The following is a 19,793-nucleotide window of genomic DNA, read 5'->3' as shown; positions in this document are numbered from 1 at the left end:
CAACATAAACACAGCCTGATCTCATTTATAAAGGATATAAAAACAAAAACCAAGCATGGTGGGAAAAAGTCACTTTTCCTTAATTCAGTTTTTAAGCTATCTGAGAACTGCAACATCACCATTATTTTTAAATCATCCAAGTGCTCATCTGAAAGTAAAGCCAATTTCAAACAATCTGATAGGGATGCTCCTACCTTCCTCCACGATCTCGATCATTCCTTGGTACTCAGTCTGTGTTGGATCAACACTTCTCAAGGGGCGAATGACTTTACCAGAGTAGATGGTGGGATCAGCTTCCTCAGTAATGCCATTCACTACAAAACAAAAGCACATATACGTCTCCCTCAACATTTTTTATTTAAGCCCTATTCCACAGGCCAAAAAAAAAAGGCAAAAATCATCAGAACAAATGTTAACAGAAGGTTGGCTAGTTGCCCACGAGTCTTGAAATACTTCTAAACTACTTTTAAAATAAAGTTGTTTAAGGAATTAATAGTATCCATATTTAAACATGTTTTACTCTCTTACCTTCCCCAGGTGACCAAGTATCACTTCAGTGAGATCTTCCTAGGTCTCTAAAAATACTGGCAACTCCAATACTTGTATACTTTTCTAATTTACTTTACCTTAATATTTTTCTAAACATGGTATATACAATATTTTACTCATTTTCTTTGCTGATTTGGCTTATTTCTTCACTGCTGTACCCCCAGTATCTAAAATGTAGCATGCACTTACGTATTTACTAAACTGAATGAACATTCTTGGCTCCCATTTCTCTAGAATAACACCAAGAATAAAGTGTCATTTGGGGAGTTTAGGTGAAAGCCAAAAGTAAGTTGCACGTCTTATATGAAAGTTGGAGATCCAAAATAGCAACAATTTTCTTAAGTTCCCATTATTTTTCACATTTAGGCTTAATTTTCTCCAAAACAGTCTTCTAGAGGCATGTCTCCCTCCCCAATCCCATGGAGATTTATTTGCTTGGGGTTATTTTTGAAAAACAGACACCGAATTGAAAATAAACTCACAGCAAATAACCTACAGTATCTAGAACAGTGGTTCTTAAAACTTCAGTGTTCATCAGACCACCCAAAGTTTTGGTAGGTCTAGGGTGTGGTGAGAGATCTTGTATTTCTAACAAGTGGCCAGGTGATGCTGCTGCATCTGGAGGTCACACCTGGCGAAACAATGATCTAGAACAACAGGGTTTTGCTCCTTCTCTCACTCTATCCCTCACCGTCTACCCAAAGGAGAGGCTGAATAATCAGAAGTCACAGTTCATTACCTGAGTGTGTTTTGTTCACTTTTTCTGCACTGACTTTGTTGCCTTTGCCTTTGGACAGGCTGTACTCGACCATGTCCCCCAGTTCCAGGCTATCAATATCACCAGAGAACTCACTGTAAGGGGAGAGGAAAAAATGACATTTGAATAACCATTTACCACAAACATCAACAGTAGCAAGGAGCTTTCATTTCTTCTACTATGATATTCATGGTGTGCTTACTTAAGCTGGATACTGTTTTAAGCACTGGTTCAGAATCTTCAGAAACATGCTATGAGGAGGCACCACTATCCCTAGCTTCAACATAACGAAACTACAATGACAGGAGGTTATTTTTATTTGATAAAATTATCACAGATACTAAGTGGCAGAGCCTGGATTCAAACTGAAACTGTATGGTTCTAAGAGCCCATGCCCTTAACCACTTTGCTGTCTATCTATAACACCAAATCAGAAGCACAACCCTCTGGTAGCAACATATAAAACAGTACTCTTTTACTGAAGCAGAAAGGCTCCTACCCAACGTTCAAAGCAGGTACAGGTCTTCTTGTATCTTTTGACCACGTGTTCTATATATAGAGGGGGATGATTAACTTTAGTCTATATGTTGCTATCATTTTACCAATATGAAATCTGGGATTAAAAAATACATAACCACCCAATACTAATGCTTTCGACTCTAAAACCAAAGAATGGATTGTAAGCTCTTAAGTTCCTAAATGGCATTCTTCACCTGTAATGGAAAAAGATTTCCTTATCATGATTGGCTGTTTCAATAAATCCAAAATTATCCTTCAGAGTGGCCACATAACCCAAGAGCCTCTTGGAGTTGGAATTACGACCTAAGAGTCGTACACAAGTTGCAATCTGCTGTCCAGGCCTCTGTTTGTCACTAATACTAAATTCAACCTGTGAAAAATAAGGATGCTTATTAATATCATGTCATTTCCCTACCAAGCTTTTCAACTCTGACACAGCTCCCTCACTCTGCTTTTCACTCCAAATATCCTTTGTAAATACTCTAATGGGATAGATTTTCACCAAAATACTTCTATTTCTCTTTCCACTTTTCACAAGGATCAAGTTTTGCTCTTCAATGTGTATTCCTTACAGATTCTTAATTTCTCAAGGAGAAAGGTCAATTGGAAAATCTGGCAAAGTATGATAAAAATGAACAGCAATGTAAAAACCTTTGGTGTGACTGTACTTTGATAATGTTTCAGTGACTTAACTTTCTTACCAATATTAATTTTATCTAAGGTAACTGCTTTTGGCATATCTAATGCTTAAATACTGACTCCTCAAAAGGCTTTAACAAGAAGCTTGCTAATCCTGTTCTAATTGAATAAACTACTTTTAAATAAGAAGATGCTCATATATTAAACTTGTAAGAACAAAAGAATTTTGGCAATACTTAATAAAATGTAAAGAAACCATTCTGCAGGATTTATAAGATGATAACCTTTAACCCTCCCTCCTCTCTCAAATAAGCAGAACTATATCTTGCCTTGTCTCCTATTTGAGGAGAAGTAGATCCTTCCACATCCTTGGCTTGAAAAGCAATAGTCAATTTCACCCCACAGTCATCATAAGCAATAATACCATCCTCAGCCTCCTAAAGAAAGATAGTCAGAAGACAACAAAAAATAATATAAGCACAATTATAGTTATTACAGACTCCAGAGCCGAAGAACTGGCACAGGTGTAGAAATTACCTGTTCAGGGTTCTCTAAAATACATATTGTTTACATGAATAAAAGATGATCATGCCTTAACCCTTAACCCAGGACTGACTCAATCTGCTGTAACTGAGTCTTTTGGTCTTAACCTGATTTTATTATTGGAGGGAGAGTTTACTGATAACATGTCTATTCTATACTTTTTACAGCCAATCAGAAATCAAACTGGGAATGTATTTCCAACCAGGTAGAAATTCTGTAGGGTAAGATGTCGTATTCCCTAATTTGCATCTCCCAGAATACTTCACAGTGTTTTGTACATAATGTTAATCAATGTATTTACCAAATGCATGGGAATTTAATTTGGTACAGGATCTAGCACAGTTCAGAGCATTTAATATTCAGGTAGGTGATTAAGTTATGATATACCAATGTTTCCACAGTGACACCTAAATCACTGTCAACACCAAAAAGATCAGCTCTTCAAAAGTCTAAGAAATTTCAGGCCTGTCATATAGAAATAGTAACAAGTACATTGTAGAGCAACATGTAAATCATTGTTTCTTTGGTTTCAACCATCATTTCTATGAGGTTTAATTCCTAATCTAGCTCTGATGCCTTTCCTATGCTCCAGAACTCATTACCAACTATTACATATTAAAAATCAATTAATTTCCACTCTTCTACTATTCATACTCTTTCTGTAACTGCTATATAATATTCATTGAACATTTATAATGTCCCAGACATTATGTTAGGTACTTTGTATTACCAAATTTAATGTTATGATAAAGCCATCTCCACGGTTACTCTTACCCCTCATTTTACAAATGTGCAAAGTCTTAGGAGGTTAAAATAAACTTGATTACAGCCAGTACAAAATGATGCTAAGGATTTGACTTTGGTTAAGTGAAGAGTGATGATGTCAATAAATTCAGGTTTGACTCTAATGGCATCAACTTTTTTGCAAGTCAACACCAGCATTCATTATTTACTTTCAACTCTAACACTGACCTCAATATTCAGTCAACATCTGACCATATACTATACACCATGCACATTAAATAGAAGTAAGACAATCCCTGCTCAAAAAGAGCCCAGTCAGTAGAGGAGACAGATTCATAAACAAGTTAAGTGCAATCCGCTATAGTAAGTACAATGACAGAAGGACTTACTAGGATACAGTGTTGGCCTAAGAAATAGCAATGAAAGGGCAGGAAAACTCTCAAGCTTCAAAGGCTATCTTGATCAAGCCAGTTTTGCCAGAGACATTTGGGAAGCAGGCCATTCAAAAAATTAAAAACCATTAAGAATTACGAGTAAGTCCCACTGAATTTTTCTTTAGTTTTATTATTGGTAATAGCACCATCTGCCACTTGTGAAATTCCTACTATGGACTAGCACTATGAGGGCTTTTTAAATGAAACAGGAGACAATCATTTTTTAAGTTTAAACACTAAAGCTCTGAGATGAAGTAATTTCCCAAGCTACAAAATAAGTATGAAGCAAGATGCTAGCCTTGCTCTTTCTGACTCCTAAGTAATTATTTCTAAAATTACATTACTTTCCAGTATCTCCCATGTACCTTCCCTTGCCCACATCCATTATCTGTCCCTCGTTCAAGGACTACCTAAACTATTAAATAATTTCCTATCCAGCCTCTTCATCTTTTTGTCTTTCTCCAACTCCATTCTCATACTACCCTTTCATTTTCCTGAAGTTCAAAGTGATCTGATGTCACTTTCCAACAGAAATCTTTTTCTGAGAACTCTAAACTCTTTAGAGTAGCAATCTATACCTTCTAAATCTAGCTGTATCCCGATCTTTCATCGTTATTTCCCCAATTCACCTCTGCCAAAAAAAGAGAAATTATCTTCCTGTTAAACTACTCAGTGCTTTAAAAAGAAACCCTGAACTTTCTCATCTGTACCTCTATTCTGTGAGGATATCCTTTCCTCATTTCTCTCTCCGTCTATTAAATGTCAATGCCTTAATGAAACCATGCCAGATCCTGACAGTGTAGAATTAATTTTTGCCAGAGCTCACTCACTGACCCTTTACAATAGCATTTAAAATTCTGTATGAATTATGTCTCTATACAATTCTTCACTTTTTACTTAAGAACAGACATCTTTATATTTACAATTCAGTTGACTTTTCAATAAATGGAGTTCAAATGTGTGAACTACCCAAATTTAAAGTTTTAAATAGCTTGGATGACAAATTATGGCATTTTAGATGAGGGATTCTAAACTGGGGGTGATCTGGGGACATTTGGCAGATTCTGGAAACACGTTTGGCTGTCACACAAGGGGAGAAGAGGTACTGGCCTCCAGTGGGTAAAGTCCAGGTATGCTGCTAAACATCCCCAAATGTATAGAACAGCTCCCCATCTCCCTCTACCCAAAGAATTATCCAGCTTAAAATGTTAACAAGGCTGAGATAAAATTAAAAAGAAAAACAACCTTGCTTTATATTAGTTCACTGTTATTATTACAGAGAATCCTGAAAGAGACAATATTGTGTGGACACTGGTTGCCTTTAAGTAGAAGAGGAATAAAGAGCTATAAAAATCATTTTGACTAAAACTTACCTTTTCTTTGCCTTTATTTGGGCTAGTGGTTTTAGGATTGGAAAAAGTGGCTTCTTTTTCTACAGTGCCCAGAAAACGATGATCTGAATGGGAGTGGAACGAAACCGTGCCCTTGGGAAGTTTTTTAATCCTAATAGCATGATTTCTTTGGGCAGAGAGCATATCCTACAAATGATAAACAAAAGTAACTTTAAACTGAAAAAGGAAGCATAAAGAAAACCCCCTCTTACTTTTCTCAAAAACAACTCACAGGAACCACAGTAAATTCTACTTCATCTGCAATATGGAGCTGGTTACCATCCAGAATTTCACTGAAGTGGAAGAACATACGAGCATCACGATCCACACACTTGATGAAACCAAAACCATCTCTCATGGCAGCAATCACACCCTGAAACCAAAATAATAGTTTCACTGCTATTGTTAAGACAACAACATTCAAGCTTGGAAGTTTTGTCAAGTTAAATTCATTAGAAATTCCGTTTTAAATAACGAAATTTTGTATCCACATTTTAATTTTTCCATTTAAATACAAACTCACTGATTTCAGTAAAGTAACCTCTAAGCAACTAAGACTCCTCACGTGCTACTCTTTGGCCAATATACACTAGAAAAAGCTACCATTTTTGAGGTAAATACATGCATATAACATATTGCCATTTAATTTTCAATTCTGTGAAAAATATCCTGTTTTGCAAGATGAGGAAACTGAGGTTGAGTGAGGTTAAGCAATTTGCCCAAAGCACAAAGTTAGTAAGTAGCAGTAACCAGGATTCCAAGTAAGGTCCAAGCTTTATGACAAAACAACTTCCAGAAATTAAAAACCCACAGAACGATATTCCCAATACTTCAAATGTCAACTAAAGGCAACTCTCTAGTCTCTACCTCAAAAAACTTGAGTTTAGGCACAGGAAGACTTAAGATTTAGGTCTGAAGAACAAAATACAGGAAATTCTATCCTCCTGAGGGATTTATATCCAGAATAACTGGCAAATGACAGGTACTCAAATGCTTAGTGAAACACAACTATCAACCCACCAACGACTTGTATATTTACATTTTACAGAGATGATTATTCTATAATTAGTTTGAATACAGCCTAAACAATATTCTGACATTTAATTCTTGCTAAATCCTGATGACAGCCAAGCTATTCAACAATGTATTCCATATAATAAAGCAAAGCAGATAGCTTTTTTTAAAAAATCATGCATTAAAGTTAAAAGCAAATTTCAAACAAGATCAGTTTTAATGGTTAGAAGTCTCAACAAACTTAAATTTTCATTGAAGTATCCAGTTATACTGACACTGAGATATACTGTAGATGTTATAACCCCAAATAGAACTAAATGTAAATTATATCTGATAAAGTTAACTTAAGAAAACTGAACTTGTTAAATATGTTTGGGCAAGAATTCTGGCATCTGGCATACCATTTCTGGACATCTATTCACTAGAAGAATTTTGCAAAGTCCTCCTGTAATAACAGAAGAAACAAAACCTACTTTGTTTAGTCTAGTGTTTACAGAAAATCTTATGGAACAGTCTGGAAAAATCTACTTTCTATAATGATGGACTTACATTTTCCACAAATTTCCCCAATTTTCATATTTAAGGGCCAGAGAATCACTGACTTTCAAAAGGGCTTAGAAAGCAACCTCTCCAGACTTCTATTCTAAAACTTTTTCACACCTATTTGAAGGTAACTGGCTGAGCTACGCATCAAACCCAGACTGATGCAAATGTCTGTATTCTTAATCACCTTAACAAGATAACTGTTGTCATAACTCAAAGAATTTTCAATATCATATTATATGCTTGAATGTAACATTGCCCTGCCCACCCCCTATATTGGATACATATCTAATAATATTCAACACTTACCATTTCTCTGGCTTCATTAGTGAATTGAAATGTATTTGACAGAACTTCTATGTTTGTTGCTCGCTCTAATTTGTCACGACGATCTGTTGAAATATTAAACCTAACATGGTCGCCTTCCAGCAGGGTCACCTTGGATTTCGTATCTTTGTCTCCAAAGGGAAGTTCTTTAGGAATCACAAAATCAACTTTGATGCGTCCTGGCAATGGGTCATTCTGATGAGAAGGAAAAACTATTTTAGCTGGAGATTTCTCATCCTTCCTAGTTCTAAGTCAAACAAGAAGAACACACAGCAAACCCATGTTATTTATAATAGACAGTTCCCTAAAGGAAAAAAGGTGTTGATAACATAAGTCCAATTTGAAAGCTTTGTGTTCTATGGTCACATGATACAACCATAAACTCACAATACTGTAGTTCACATCCTGCACTCATGATACTGAGAGATTTTATTTAAGGAAAAGAATTTCAGTCTTCTATGTTTTACATTTCCTCAGCAATTACACCACCTCTCATCTCTTTACCTCCCCAACAAAACAAACAAAAAACACCAAATGGGGACACACATACACATGCACACCTGAACTGTTTTATCCCCAATCTAACTAGCATTTTTTATCCCTTTCATCGTATCACCCAGTTAAAAAAAAAATCACAGATGTATCAAAGGTTTCTCATTTAATTATACATATTAAAAAATATTTGTTTCACTATCACAAAATTACATTTAATTAAGTGTAATAAAACTCCTATATACCATACCATATTATTCTATTACTGATGAGGCAAAAGATGACTTTCCTAAAAATAAGACTACTTACCTGGCTTTTACTGGGTACTTTTGGGATAACTTTGGTTACAGTTCCTTCAAAATGTTCAATGCTTATATCTTCAAAAATAACTGTTCCTTGAGGCAATAGTCTGACATCAGTTGCAACTTCTTTACCCTGAACCAGAAGGGAGGGGGCAGAGGGAGATCATGTCACTTTATGTATTTCCTAAAATTTTCCCTCACTACTAATATTAAAAGGCCAAAGATCAAATTTAGTCAACTATCTTACATTTCTGTCCTTGATTGTGAATTCCACGTCATCTCCAGGCTGTAAGGTTTCTAAGTCACCCTTAAATTCACTATAGTGAAAGAATATCTCCTTTACAATATCACCTCTTTCAATAAAGCCAAACGCGTCCTAAAGCCAAACAAACACATGCAAAAAATAACAGGAATATTATGTACTATTCAGTATACATAATAAATAAACATTTTCATAAAATTAGACTTCAGTGGAAATGATATATAGTATTAATTCAATTCACTAATGGCTCATTTTAAAGAACATATTAGTAACCAAAGAATTTTAAGAGATTACTTTTGAAGTTAACAGTGAAATACTTTTAAAGAGAAGAGGAAAAACAAAAGACTTGGGTTTGAAGTATAAGACTTTAAGAAGTCAAAGAAAAAAACTCGAGTTTCTCAAAGTTGATGACACTTACCTTCATGGCACAAACTACTCCCTGACAGCGCGCCGGTTTCTTTTTCAACAGCATAATGTTACGAGCACTTACAGCACCAGTACTAGAAAAATAAAAATCGGGTGGGGATGGCGGGGACCAAAGAGGGGTGAAAATACATTGGCTTGGTTAGTTATGAGTTTAGAGAAATAAGCAGCTAGTTTTCTGAGGTCTCAAGAATTCTATATTATCACTAAGAGTAAATATAAGGTTATAAAACATAACCCTTTTTATTTTATCTTCATATGCAAAGGGACTTTTGCTCAAACTCTGTTGCCTTTTAAATTGGGCATACATCTACATAGATTGTTTTTCTCTTGGAGTGTTTAAGCAAGGCCACAAATTGGCTGCAACAAAAGATGGGGAACGCTAACATTTTAGAAAGGCTGTTAGTTGAACAAACACTGGGTAGGTACTACGTGCTGCAAAGGTAAGGGAGATACAGAGATAAGTAAGAGATTGTCCTGTTTGCAACGAATGCTGAACTTAGCAGCTATTCCATCAATTATTTCTGACTAAATAGCCATAAAAGAAACGTGAGTAAACACAGTGATTAAAGGAGAAATTTCCTATGATTTAAATAATAACATTTACCTCCACTGACAAGAGAGACATCACATGTTGCTATACTGTCCCCATCTTTGAGCAGCAACAACGTAAATCTGATTTCTTTTTAAAGATGGCATAGACTATATAAGATTCAATAGTATTTGTTGGTGTGGTTGTTTTTAAGATCTGCAGACCAAGCAATTACTTCCCTTAACTCCTCATGAACAAACTATAGCCAAATTGTGCTTTTTATTTCAAAAATGTAAAAGACTAACAAAGACGCTGGAAAAAAATCCTACTTGCCTCCGCAATTTACTACAGTGAAAAGGCTTTATTTAGAGCCAGATTGGGATTCAAATGTCAATATAAAAGCTGTATGACTTTAGGCAAGTTACTTTATGAGAATGTACTTCATTTTACAGATGAAACTCATCACGTGAGGCTGTTCTGAGGATTAACAACTGTACATAAAATATTCAGTACAAGTGCTTAGCACATTCAAGAACTTAGTAAAGGTTAAATGAAACCCTTTCATTGGCTCCCCACGCCTCCCAAACTCAAGCCCTATTCCCTAGTTTCCTATTTGAGATTAAAGGGAGGCCTCAGACTAGAACTACAAATATCCATACCCACAACTCAATCTGATTCCTTCTAGTCTTACAAGAGGTAAGGTTCAAGGCTAATAATCCGGCCCATGCTCTTGGGACTTTTCCATCCGAACAACCATTGAAAGCCCATTCCTAGCACTCTCTCCAACTTCCTATTTTTAACTTCCTTCTGTACTTTCTCCCACTCCAAAGTAAAAATAATCACCACTGTGCTTTCTTAAGTACACCTTCCTTAACTGCTTATGTCAGTGAATTCAACAGCTCTATCTCATGCCCATCACTAGCTTGTTCTGATCTATACACGCAAATGCATATTCAGTATCTTCATCCACACACATCTCAAACTCAAAATGCCAATTAGTATCATTCTTCTTTCACCCTTAATACTCTGCTTTGTCTCCTTAGTCCAGTTAATGGTAACCGCAAGCAGCCTAAGCCAGAAAAATGGCATTTATGACTCCCCTTCCCTTAGTAGAGACACAAACCTCTATCTAAAAAATGATTAAAATTTGGTGATTTTATCTTTTCAGTGTGACATGACTTGACTTCTACACTCAACCACCCATAGCCTATCTGTATTAGACCCTCATCTTTCATATTAACTCTCATACCACTGCCTCTAATCTAGAGCATCCTTACTCTCCGAAAGCCTACCATCTCCACCACTTCCAACAAGCACAATCAATCATACTCCTCCATTTAAAGTCCTTCAAAGATTCCCATGACTAACGAATCAAGCTCAAACTTCATCTTTCTAATGATCCAGTCAATTCAAACAACACAATCTTTTGGCCATTTCCCCCAAATGATACTTCCTCTACCCAGATGTTTTTCTCATCTTCCTAGTGACTTCACACCCTACTCTCAAAACTTACCACAAGCACTGCTGTTTTGGCAAAACCTTCACTAATTCTAGAACAGCTCTTGAAAGCTCTGACCATGCTTTAATTATCTTCCTATTTCTGACACCCTGCACAGTGCCTGTCATAGAACTGCCCCTCAAATGCTTAGCTGATGAATAAAGTTTAAAAGATTATGAAAATTATCTAGATTTACAAGTTAGGTTTTACCTTGCTTCAAATTTATTGTAAAAAGAAAAAAAAGGTGGGGGAAAAAACTTACTGTTTATTGTTATCAATTACAAAGTTTATTTTATCTCCAGTTTCCAGCTGAATGTTCCCTTCGACATCTTCAGGGGTGTAAGTCAGATAAAACACTTCCTGTGAATTAAGAAGTTATTATTACTATATTGGCAGGATGCATATTCTCTGCATATTGTGATTTACTTTGTTAAATACTTCTTAAACTGGCATTTTAAGCCAATTTCTTAAAATTAAATGCCTTTTGACAAGTACATAGTTTATTCATATAAACACAATTCCCCACCATAGTGCTGATGACTTCTGCGAGTCCACAGCTGAGCAGCAATCCAACTTCAAAAAGCTTACACACGGAAGCATTTGCCCAGAGGTTGTAGTTACAATTCAAAAAAAACAACTTTTATATAAGGTGTTCCAAACAAAAAAAGCTGGAGTTAGTGCTTAAAAGGAACCAGAAAAAAGATCCCCTCCCACAACCCCCAAAAAAGCGAGTAAAAGAAGCATTTTACCTTAATGTTCTAACTAAGGTCACACTTGGGCAAGCTAAGACACTTGGAAGTCCTATTATTTTTTTAAATTTTTTGATTATGCTGCACTTGAAGCCTCTTTGAAACCAAATTTAAAACTGATTTTATCAACTGCAGCTTACGTTTTCTATTTTGAATTTTAAAGTACGCTTATAGATCACATGGTGGATCAGGCAAAGGTTTAAGAAAAATACACAAGTTTACCCCATTACGTTCGTAGCATACACTCCCTGTTGGACTCTGACCCGGGGCAGCTGGAGATTTACTCTCTAAGTTGTGAGGAACAGCGCACACAACCTACCAGTCAAAAAAAAAAAAATTTCCATTGCTAATCATTTCAGGAGCAGCACTGTGCAATATAAACTGAATTTTAATATCCTCTATACTATACATAGGGATGCATTTTAGTATGATCCACAAGAGGATGTCATGCTGCCAAGTTTCACTTACAGTACATAAACTGACTGTAAGCATAGACTTAGGGTTATATGTAAAAACCCAAATTGAGTCTTGACCATATATTTATTTCAGGTCAAGGAATGCCAGTGCTTCTGATATAATTTTAAAATGGTAACTTTTATATACTATAGCTCTCTTGCGTGCAAACTGAGGAGATGGGGAAGAATCTTCCTTTTCTAATGTGAAAGATATGCAAATGCAGGGCCCTAAGAAAACGTAAAGCATCAAAGTCACTAACTTGTCCATTAATTCGTTCTTCAGGGAGGATTTCTTGTTTTATCTTCACCAGTTTAATAGCAATGGGTTTCCCAGTCCGCCGGTCAGATGATACTTCGAATTCAACATCATCTAAAATAAACAGAGTGTTGTGTTTGTTGGACTAATTTTGGTAAAATGGTATCTCACTTTCAAGCTAAACTTAATGCAGCATTTGAGTTTCCTTAGACTGGTGATTCTCAAAGTGTGGTCCTTGAACCGGCAGCAGCAGCAGCATCACCTGGAGCATAGCAGAAATGCAAATTCCCAGGTCCCACTCCAGACCTACTCAAAAACAAACTGGGCATCAGGTACAGCAATCTGTATTTTAACAAGTCATGTAGGTAATTCTGATACATACTAATCTTTCAGAACAACTGTTTTGACCAAGGTAGCTATATCTTAGTTTTCATGGCATTCTCACATACTGCAAAGGATGCAATATAATGACCATGAGGTTTGGCTTCCCCAGAACCCTGAAAAATCTCCCTATACCTCAGTTTCTTCAGCTGTAAAATGAGGATTAACCAAAATAACACAGTAACACTCTTGTACAGTTTAGACTATTTGGTATGCCAAATATTCATGTTAACTATTGTTCTGACTTTTTTCTTAAAGATATTTTAAAAAACACACACTGAGACCTTGTAATGTCAGTCCTTTAATAAGCCATACATTTTCACATGTGAAGGGGATTTCTATGGTGTCAGTCAAAATGAATTTCTACATAGTCCAAGTGATGACATTGTAAGTTAAGTTTTTTCAGGTACTACCCAAACTAGTACCTGGTGGAATAATTAAAACATGATAAGTTCAATATTTTCACTGGCTTAAAATCTAATATGTAGCTAAACAGTCATTATTAGGGGAATAACAACTATATCTACCAAGTGTCTATTTAAAAACTATCCAAAGATATCTTTTAGTCAATTACCCTTTCAACCCTCAAAAAGACCACCACCAAAATAGGTATCAGGATTCTGCTAAGTTTACACAAACCTTGGTAACTGGTACGATTAAAAGGCCAAACGTAGAACATTCTCATGAGTAAGCTGATAAGGGAAATTTGTGATTAATTTTATAAAAAGGAGAACTGACAGATTACCTCCTACTTTTAAGTCCTGTAGGTTGCCATTATACTGTGAACAGTGGAAGAAAAGTCTAGCTTGACGTTCTGAACACTGAATAAATCCGTAAGAGGTTAGCAGTTTTTCAATAACCCCAGTTTCACGCAGTGCTGCTGAAGTACCATTGGGGTACCCATTGTGTCCATTGTTGTGGAGAAGGTTTGGATCAAAGCTCATCTGTTTTAAAAAGAAGAATAACTCAATATATACAGATTTGTACATTATCTCCATAGCACACTAAGTCTGATTAACAAAACCCTGAATTTTTAACATAAAAAGGCAAAGAAAATAAAGGTAAAACAGGTAAAAGGAAGATCATGTGCTTTGATTACTGAAATGTTAATTTAGCTAATACATTTCAGAAGAAGTTTATCAAATTATTTGGAGGAACCATCCCAATTTATGGTAGAATTTTCACTTACCAGACAAATACAATTTCTGGAGTTTAAATATTAAGACAAAGCAACTACATAAGTAAAAGCTGTCTTTATACTACCTTTAAATGATTAAAACAAACATATCAGAACAAAGGTAATTAATATTCAAGAGACGGAAACACAAACTACCAGAATATTTCCTTAAGAAATTTATTAACACTTACGTTGAAATGTAAACAGAAACCTTGACACTACTTGGTAACCCATGCATCTTGAAACTAATTATTTAAGTTAGTAGAGACTAAAACAACAAAACTTTCTATGCAATACTTTTTTCAAACTAGAAAATGAATGCATGCTCAGGTCCATTAATAGAATATAACTCAAAACGAGTCAGAAAACAAGTTTTCAGGCACAACTCCAAGACAACAAAAGCTCCCTCAATTCTAAATATGTTCAATCACTTCACAGGTACAATTAAAGAAATCTTTTCACCTATTTCAGACACCAATGAAATCTCTAAATACTGTCATTTGTTTCCATGATCAGCTAAGCAAATAAAACATTCTTTAGTGATATTTAAATACAATGCACTGGGCCTGTTTAATCACCAGATACTATCTATCACATTGAATATTTCACTTCATTTAAGTGAAGCATTAGAGGAGAAAAATCCCTAGGAAACGTGAGGTCTGTAACTGATTTACTACAGCAACATATCCACATCCTTACAACTAGTTTTAGACAGTTTCATTGAAAATTTGACTTATAAGCATTTTCATTTCAGTGTGATGTTGAACATTAATAAAATCATTTTTCATTAGAAAAAAGATGACTGAAATTCTAGAAAGATAAACCGAAGTTGTTAGTAGTTAAACACTACGTGGGATGGCCAAATCATGCAAATCAAAGCTATCTGTAAGTGGTTAAGTTCTAGTTCTTTCATGCTAGACACTGTTCTGTGTTGTACATCTATTAACTCATTTAATTTTTATAAAAGCCCATGAGAAAGTTATGTCCCCATTTTACCAATGAGGAAACAAGACATTGATACTGAATCACTTGCCAAAGTCAAATGACAGAGGATTCAAATCAAGAAGAGCTACCTCTACAATATGGATTCTCAACTAGGGCTTCTCAAACTTAAAGTTACCTGGTGATCTGAGTAAAATAGGAAATCTGATTCAGCGGGAGCAGGAGTTTGCGACTCTCCATTTCTAACAAGGTTCCAAGCATTGATACCAAGGCTTCTGATTCTTGGACATACTTTGAGTAGCAAGGCCCTAAACTACTAAACTTGTCTTTCAAGATTCAAGGTGAAGGAAATTTTTAGAAAAGTTAGAGAGTTTGCAGGGTATTTCAATCAAACTGAGTGACTCTTCTCAGCCATGCTCTTAACACAAAGAAAAATAAGCTTGGATGACTGCTTCCCTGACTTACAGATCTCTGATACGTGGGGGTCCTCTTTTGTTTTTTAGTCCCAGATGAGGTAGAAGATGAAGATAAAGGTAAAGAAAGTGAAGGAGGGGCTGCAGGAGGGGGATGAGGATCTGATGACACAGTAAAAACGTTCTCCATCTCAAACAGCTGTGACAACATAGCACAATGTTTAGAACTATGATCAAAAACAAATTTAACACATTTTACAGTTAACCTGTTTATCTTTAAAGATTTACTATTAGGTTACTTTAGCAAAATATAATTCATTTAATCAGATTTCTTTCGATAAAAAATTATAGCATTAACATTAAAAGGTCAAACTGAAATTTATTTTTTAAAGCCCTTATACAACCTCCTAGTCCATAACATTTACAATTTTTAAAATGCCGTAAGGACTCTGGTGGTTGCTACAGTGAAACAATTCATACCAACTTTTCAATGTCCCACAACTTTACACAGAATCCAATATTTTCAATCACCTGTCTCCCTAAAGTAGGGTACACACAGGATAATCCAATGGGATGTGGAAAGAAAACAGTAGGACACATTTTTTGCCCAGAGATAAAAATTAGCTTATATAAGTAGTTACTATGTATTCACAAGAGAGGCCTTGCTGAGTTAGTATGTCAGATCACATCAGGTGTCACATATTACTCATGTATTCTGAGGTAAGAGTGAAGACCCCAACAAGAGATCAATAGTGAAGCCCTCACTCATTTACTTTCAGCATATGACAGTTTACATTTCCCCCATTAAGTGTACATTTAGCTATCCAGATTAACTAAACTACCCTCACAAATAGACAAACTGTTGAAAAAGATTTCCATAGAAGAATCTTAGAAGATAACGTTAATAAAGCAATCACAGGCAAGAATACTGGGAGGAGACACCTCTAATTCTAGTACTAGTTCTTTTAACCTCCACATTGTGAAATAAATGACCATTTAATAACATCTGACAAATCTGCCAAAACATTACAGATTAAGACTACGATACAGACGTATACTAATAGTAATAAAACACACAAATGCATACTGTTCTTCGTATATTAATTCATGATAATATAAAGTTTTTAAATTAAGCACTTATAAACTACACATCCAGACATACATAATATTTCTGGTGAGGTTGGAAAGTTTCTGCACTGTTAACAGGTAAGCTATTTTTATAGTATTTCTCCTCTTTCTTTGACGCACTGCTTTACAGTGCAAATGTAGTAATATAATCACACAATTTATAAATATCTACACATGTAAATATTGACTATACATGCTTTCCTTGCTAAACAGTATTATCAAATTAATACTGAAGAGCACTATTCCACATCATTGACTTAGGTGATGACTTTCAAGCTGTGCTTTTTCAGGTTTAAACTGTAGTTCTTATCACCATACAAATAAGAATGCAATGATATGATCTGTAATATACAGGCCAGGAAGGTGCAAAAACTACATTCTCAAGTCCTCAGTCCTACTAGCCCTATCTGTAGATAGGAGATAAGACTCCTGTTTTTCTCAACCTAAGGGAAAATGAATCAGAATCAGAAGGGATCTGAGCTATCATTTCCTTCTAAGGGTTCCCTAATGAGGGTACTGGAATTTGGGCTGTATTACCTGAATCATATCTCACTTCTAGACGAGCACATCAAAACAGAATTGAAAAAGAATTTTTCCTTTCTCCTAGCATCTTTACTGACTTAAGTTTTTTACTCTAGCTTTTATCCATTTGGGGGACTTTTTTAAAAGGGGAAACCATATACTATATACTACTCAAGCAACTTTAGATAAGACAATATGCTAACACTGTTCCCTTAAAAGAATTTCTAAATTTTTCTTAACCAGCACGATTAAGACTAAAGAAGTACCATTAAACAAAACGGATGCTCACTGAAAACAAACAAAACCACCACATGATTATGTAAAAAGTGCAATGGAAAAAGTAGATCTCTCAACAACAGATCTTTGTTTATAAAAAGATAAAGACAACACCAGAAAAAAAGGGGAAAGGGTGTGCAGAAGGAATGGACCAACATGTAAAAGTTATTTGGCTTTTTTTAAATAGGGGGAAAAAATCAATTTAGTTGCTCATCTCACAACATACAAAAAATATTCATTAAACACCTTAACAAACATTAATTTAAAATGCATGTAGTTTTTGGAAAGAGGACTTTCTAGCTTTGAAATCAACAGAAAAAATGCAAAGGGTCAATATTTGATTATATAAAAAGTGTAAGCTGCGGGGAGGGGATAGCTCAATGGCAGTGTGCTTAGGTTAGCTTAGCATGCAATCCCCAGCACCTCCATTAAAATAAATAAATAAATAAACCTAATTACACTCCCCCCAAATAAATTTAAAAAATAAAATAAAAAACTTTAAAAAGTACAAGCTTTTATATTCACATCTAAAGAGAACAAATGCAAATGTAAATATATGGGTGTATCTTAAAGAATTTAAACAAATCAGTAAGAATTAGAAACTATTAGAACATAAGCTCCATGAGAGTAGGAACTTTTTGTTCAAGGCTAATCCCCAGTGTTAGACAGTGCTTGGCAAAATGCAGGCACTCATCTGTTTAATTACAGAAAGACATTAAGACAAATAGTCTTAAAATATCACTAACTACACAACATATAAACTTCAATTTTGGCAAGCAAAAGTTTTGATAAAACAAATTATTCATTTATCAAACCAAAGATAAAAGATTAAAAGATAAAAAAATTAAAAGATAAAACTACCAAACATAAAAGATACTGAGAAAGTAGGTTAAGAACGTGCTCATATACTTTTACGGTGGTAAACTGGTACAACCTTTCTAAATAGTCTAGCAACATGTACCAAAATGTGGAGGTGTTTTCGTTATTAATTCCACTGCAGGAAACCTATCCTGGGGAAGTGTGAAATGTGGACAAACTTATACACAAAAACGTGTCACTGAAATGTTTTAGTAACAAATTCCTGGAAATAATCTGAAGTCTTAACACTGGTTCAAGAAGTCACAGTAATTTATATGACAAAAAATAATATAACTCACATAGTATGACTTCAACTGTATTTAAAAAAGGAAAGACCAGGAAAATCTAATTTAATGCTCAAAGATGAGAAAACACTTAGATGGCATTTTAAGTGCACAGAGGTAAAAATGGTAAATGGGAACAGAATCCAGTACTGGCTCCATGGCTGGAATTCTTAACCACTGCCTTATACATTAAACCAGAACCTGAGTGCCTACAATACATCAGTACTGTTCTAGGTTCTACTTCTATAATAGTGAACAGAGGAGAGAAAAGTCCCCATCCCAATAACGTTAATCCCCTTAAAAAAAAATTTGTAAAGACCTTTAAGTTAAATTTAATTCACTTCTAGTTCAAGAAATCAACTAAATTTCCTTGAAGAATATAGAACTTAGTCTTGTTTCCCACACTTTTAACTTCTCTGGGATTGTTTCCTCATATGAAAACCGATGGCCTAAGTGATTTTTGAATTCCCTGGGGGGGGAAAAAATCAAAATTCTATGATTTGTAATTTCTTCTTGTAACATCACTGAGTTGCCCCCGCCCCTGCCCCTTTCTAACCTACTCTGCTTGCCTCACACTGAAAAGGAATTAGTTTAGAAAAGGCAACCTAATTCACTATAAGAGTTTTAAAAAATGACTTTGCATTCTTAACCTACATATAATTTCCCTTAACTTCTCGTTCCTTTCAGTTTTCTGAATGCAACCGTTTTTCATACTAATTGCTGTCTTCTGGGTATGTTCTAAACAATTATTCACTAAAGCATATTTCACTATTATTCTTATTGTATCCTGACCAATATATAGAGAGTAGTGAATGATTATGCTTAGTCTTTAGAAACTTTGTATAACTTAAAAAAAAAAACTCTCCAGATCATTTCTTAATAAATTAGTAAAATCAGGTTTTCTCCTTTTAATTCTTCTAGAACTGATCATTTGCTAAGAAAGAAAAAACTAATCTAATGCTTTTAAATTTCTTTTGTTGGTTAACCTGGAGTTCCAACTTATAGGGATAATTTTAATTATTAGCCTTTGTAAGCTATCTTTTAAGCATTCTATGTCCTTCCTTAATACCTACCTCACAGGGTTGCTGGGATGGTTAGGGTTACTTCATACAAAAACCTGAAGTGCATAGTACCTAAGTACACACATAACTACTTATTACTAAATATTTTTTAAAAGTAGGGCAAGGATAGAATCTGGCAGCACATACCCAGAGAATTCTCTGAAAAATCAGTCCATTAGTCAAAGCCTTTGAATGTTTATTACCCAATCTGTATTTCTCCAAACTAATCATTATACTATCATGAGATACTGTCAAATGGCCTTTTAGAAATCTTTTTTTTTTTTTTTTACCTGTTTGCTCCTGGACTTTTGCTAGGGATAGA

The 19,793-nt window shown here is 35.0% G+C and overlaps 1 protein-coding gene across 2 annotated transcripts in view; it reads right to left on the bottom strand.

Annotated features, from left to right (window-relative positions):
* Window positions 1-19,793, bottom strand: part of CSDE1 (cold shock domain containing E1) — a 35,368-nt gene that overhangs the window by 5,987 nt on the left and 9,588 nt on the right. Inside the window, exons 3-16 of one of the 2 annotated variants that reach the window (XM_006213685.3) lie at window positions 13,556-13,754; window positions 12,434-12,543; window positions 11,941-12,033; window positions 11,232-11,329; window positions 8,935-9,016; window positions 8,502-8,630; window positions 8,262-8,387; window positions 7,443-7,655; window positions 5,809-5,949; window positions 5,559-5,723; window positions 2,794-2,901; window positions 2,020-2,195; window positions 1,289-1,401; window positions 195-314 (exon numbers count right to left, since the gene is read on the bottom strand). In XM_006213685.3, coding sequence (XP_006213747.1) covers window positions 195-314; window positions 1,289-1,401; window positions 2,020-2,195; window positions 2,794-2,901; window positions 5,559-5,723; window positions 5,809-5,949; window positions 7,443-7,655; window positions 8,262-8,387; window positions 8,502-8,630; window positions 8,935-9,016; window positions 11,232-11,329; window positions 11,941-12,033; window positions 12,434-12,543; window positions 13,556-13,754 — 1,873 coding nt within the window. The remainder of the gene's footprint in view (window positions 1-194; window positions 315-1,288; window positions 1,402-2,019; window positions 2,196-2,793; window positions 2,902-5,558; window positions 5,724-5,808; window positions 5,950-7,442; window positions 7,656-8,261; window positions 8,388-8,501; window positions 8,631-8,934; window positions 9,017-11,231; window positions 11,330-11,940; window positions 12,034-12,433; window positions 12,544-13,555; window positions 13,755-19,793) is intronic. The other variant, XM_006213687.3, reaches the window with a different exon arrangement.

This window comes from Vicugna pacos, chromosome 9, assembly GCF_048564905.1.
Source record: "Vicugna pacos chromosome 9, VicPac4, whole genome shotgun sequence".
Taxonomy (NCBI): Eukaryota; Metazoa; Chordata; class Mammalia; order Artiodactyla; family Camelidae; genus Vicugna; species Vicugna pacos.
The sequence above is the reverse complement of the archived record's forward strand: the minus strand, read 5'-3'. Positions and strand labels throughout refer to the sequence as shown.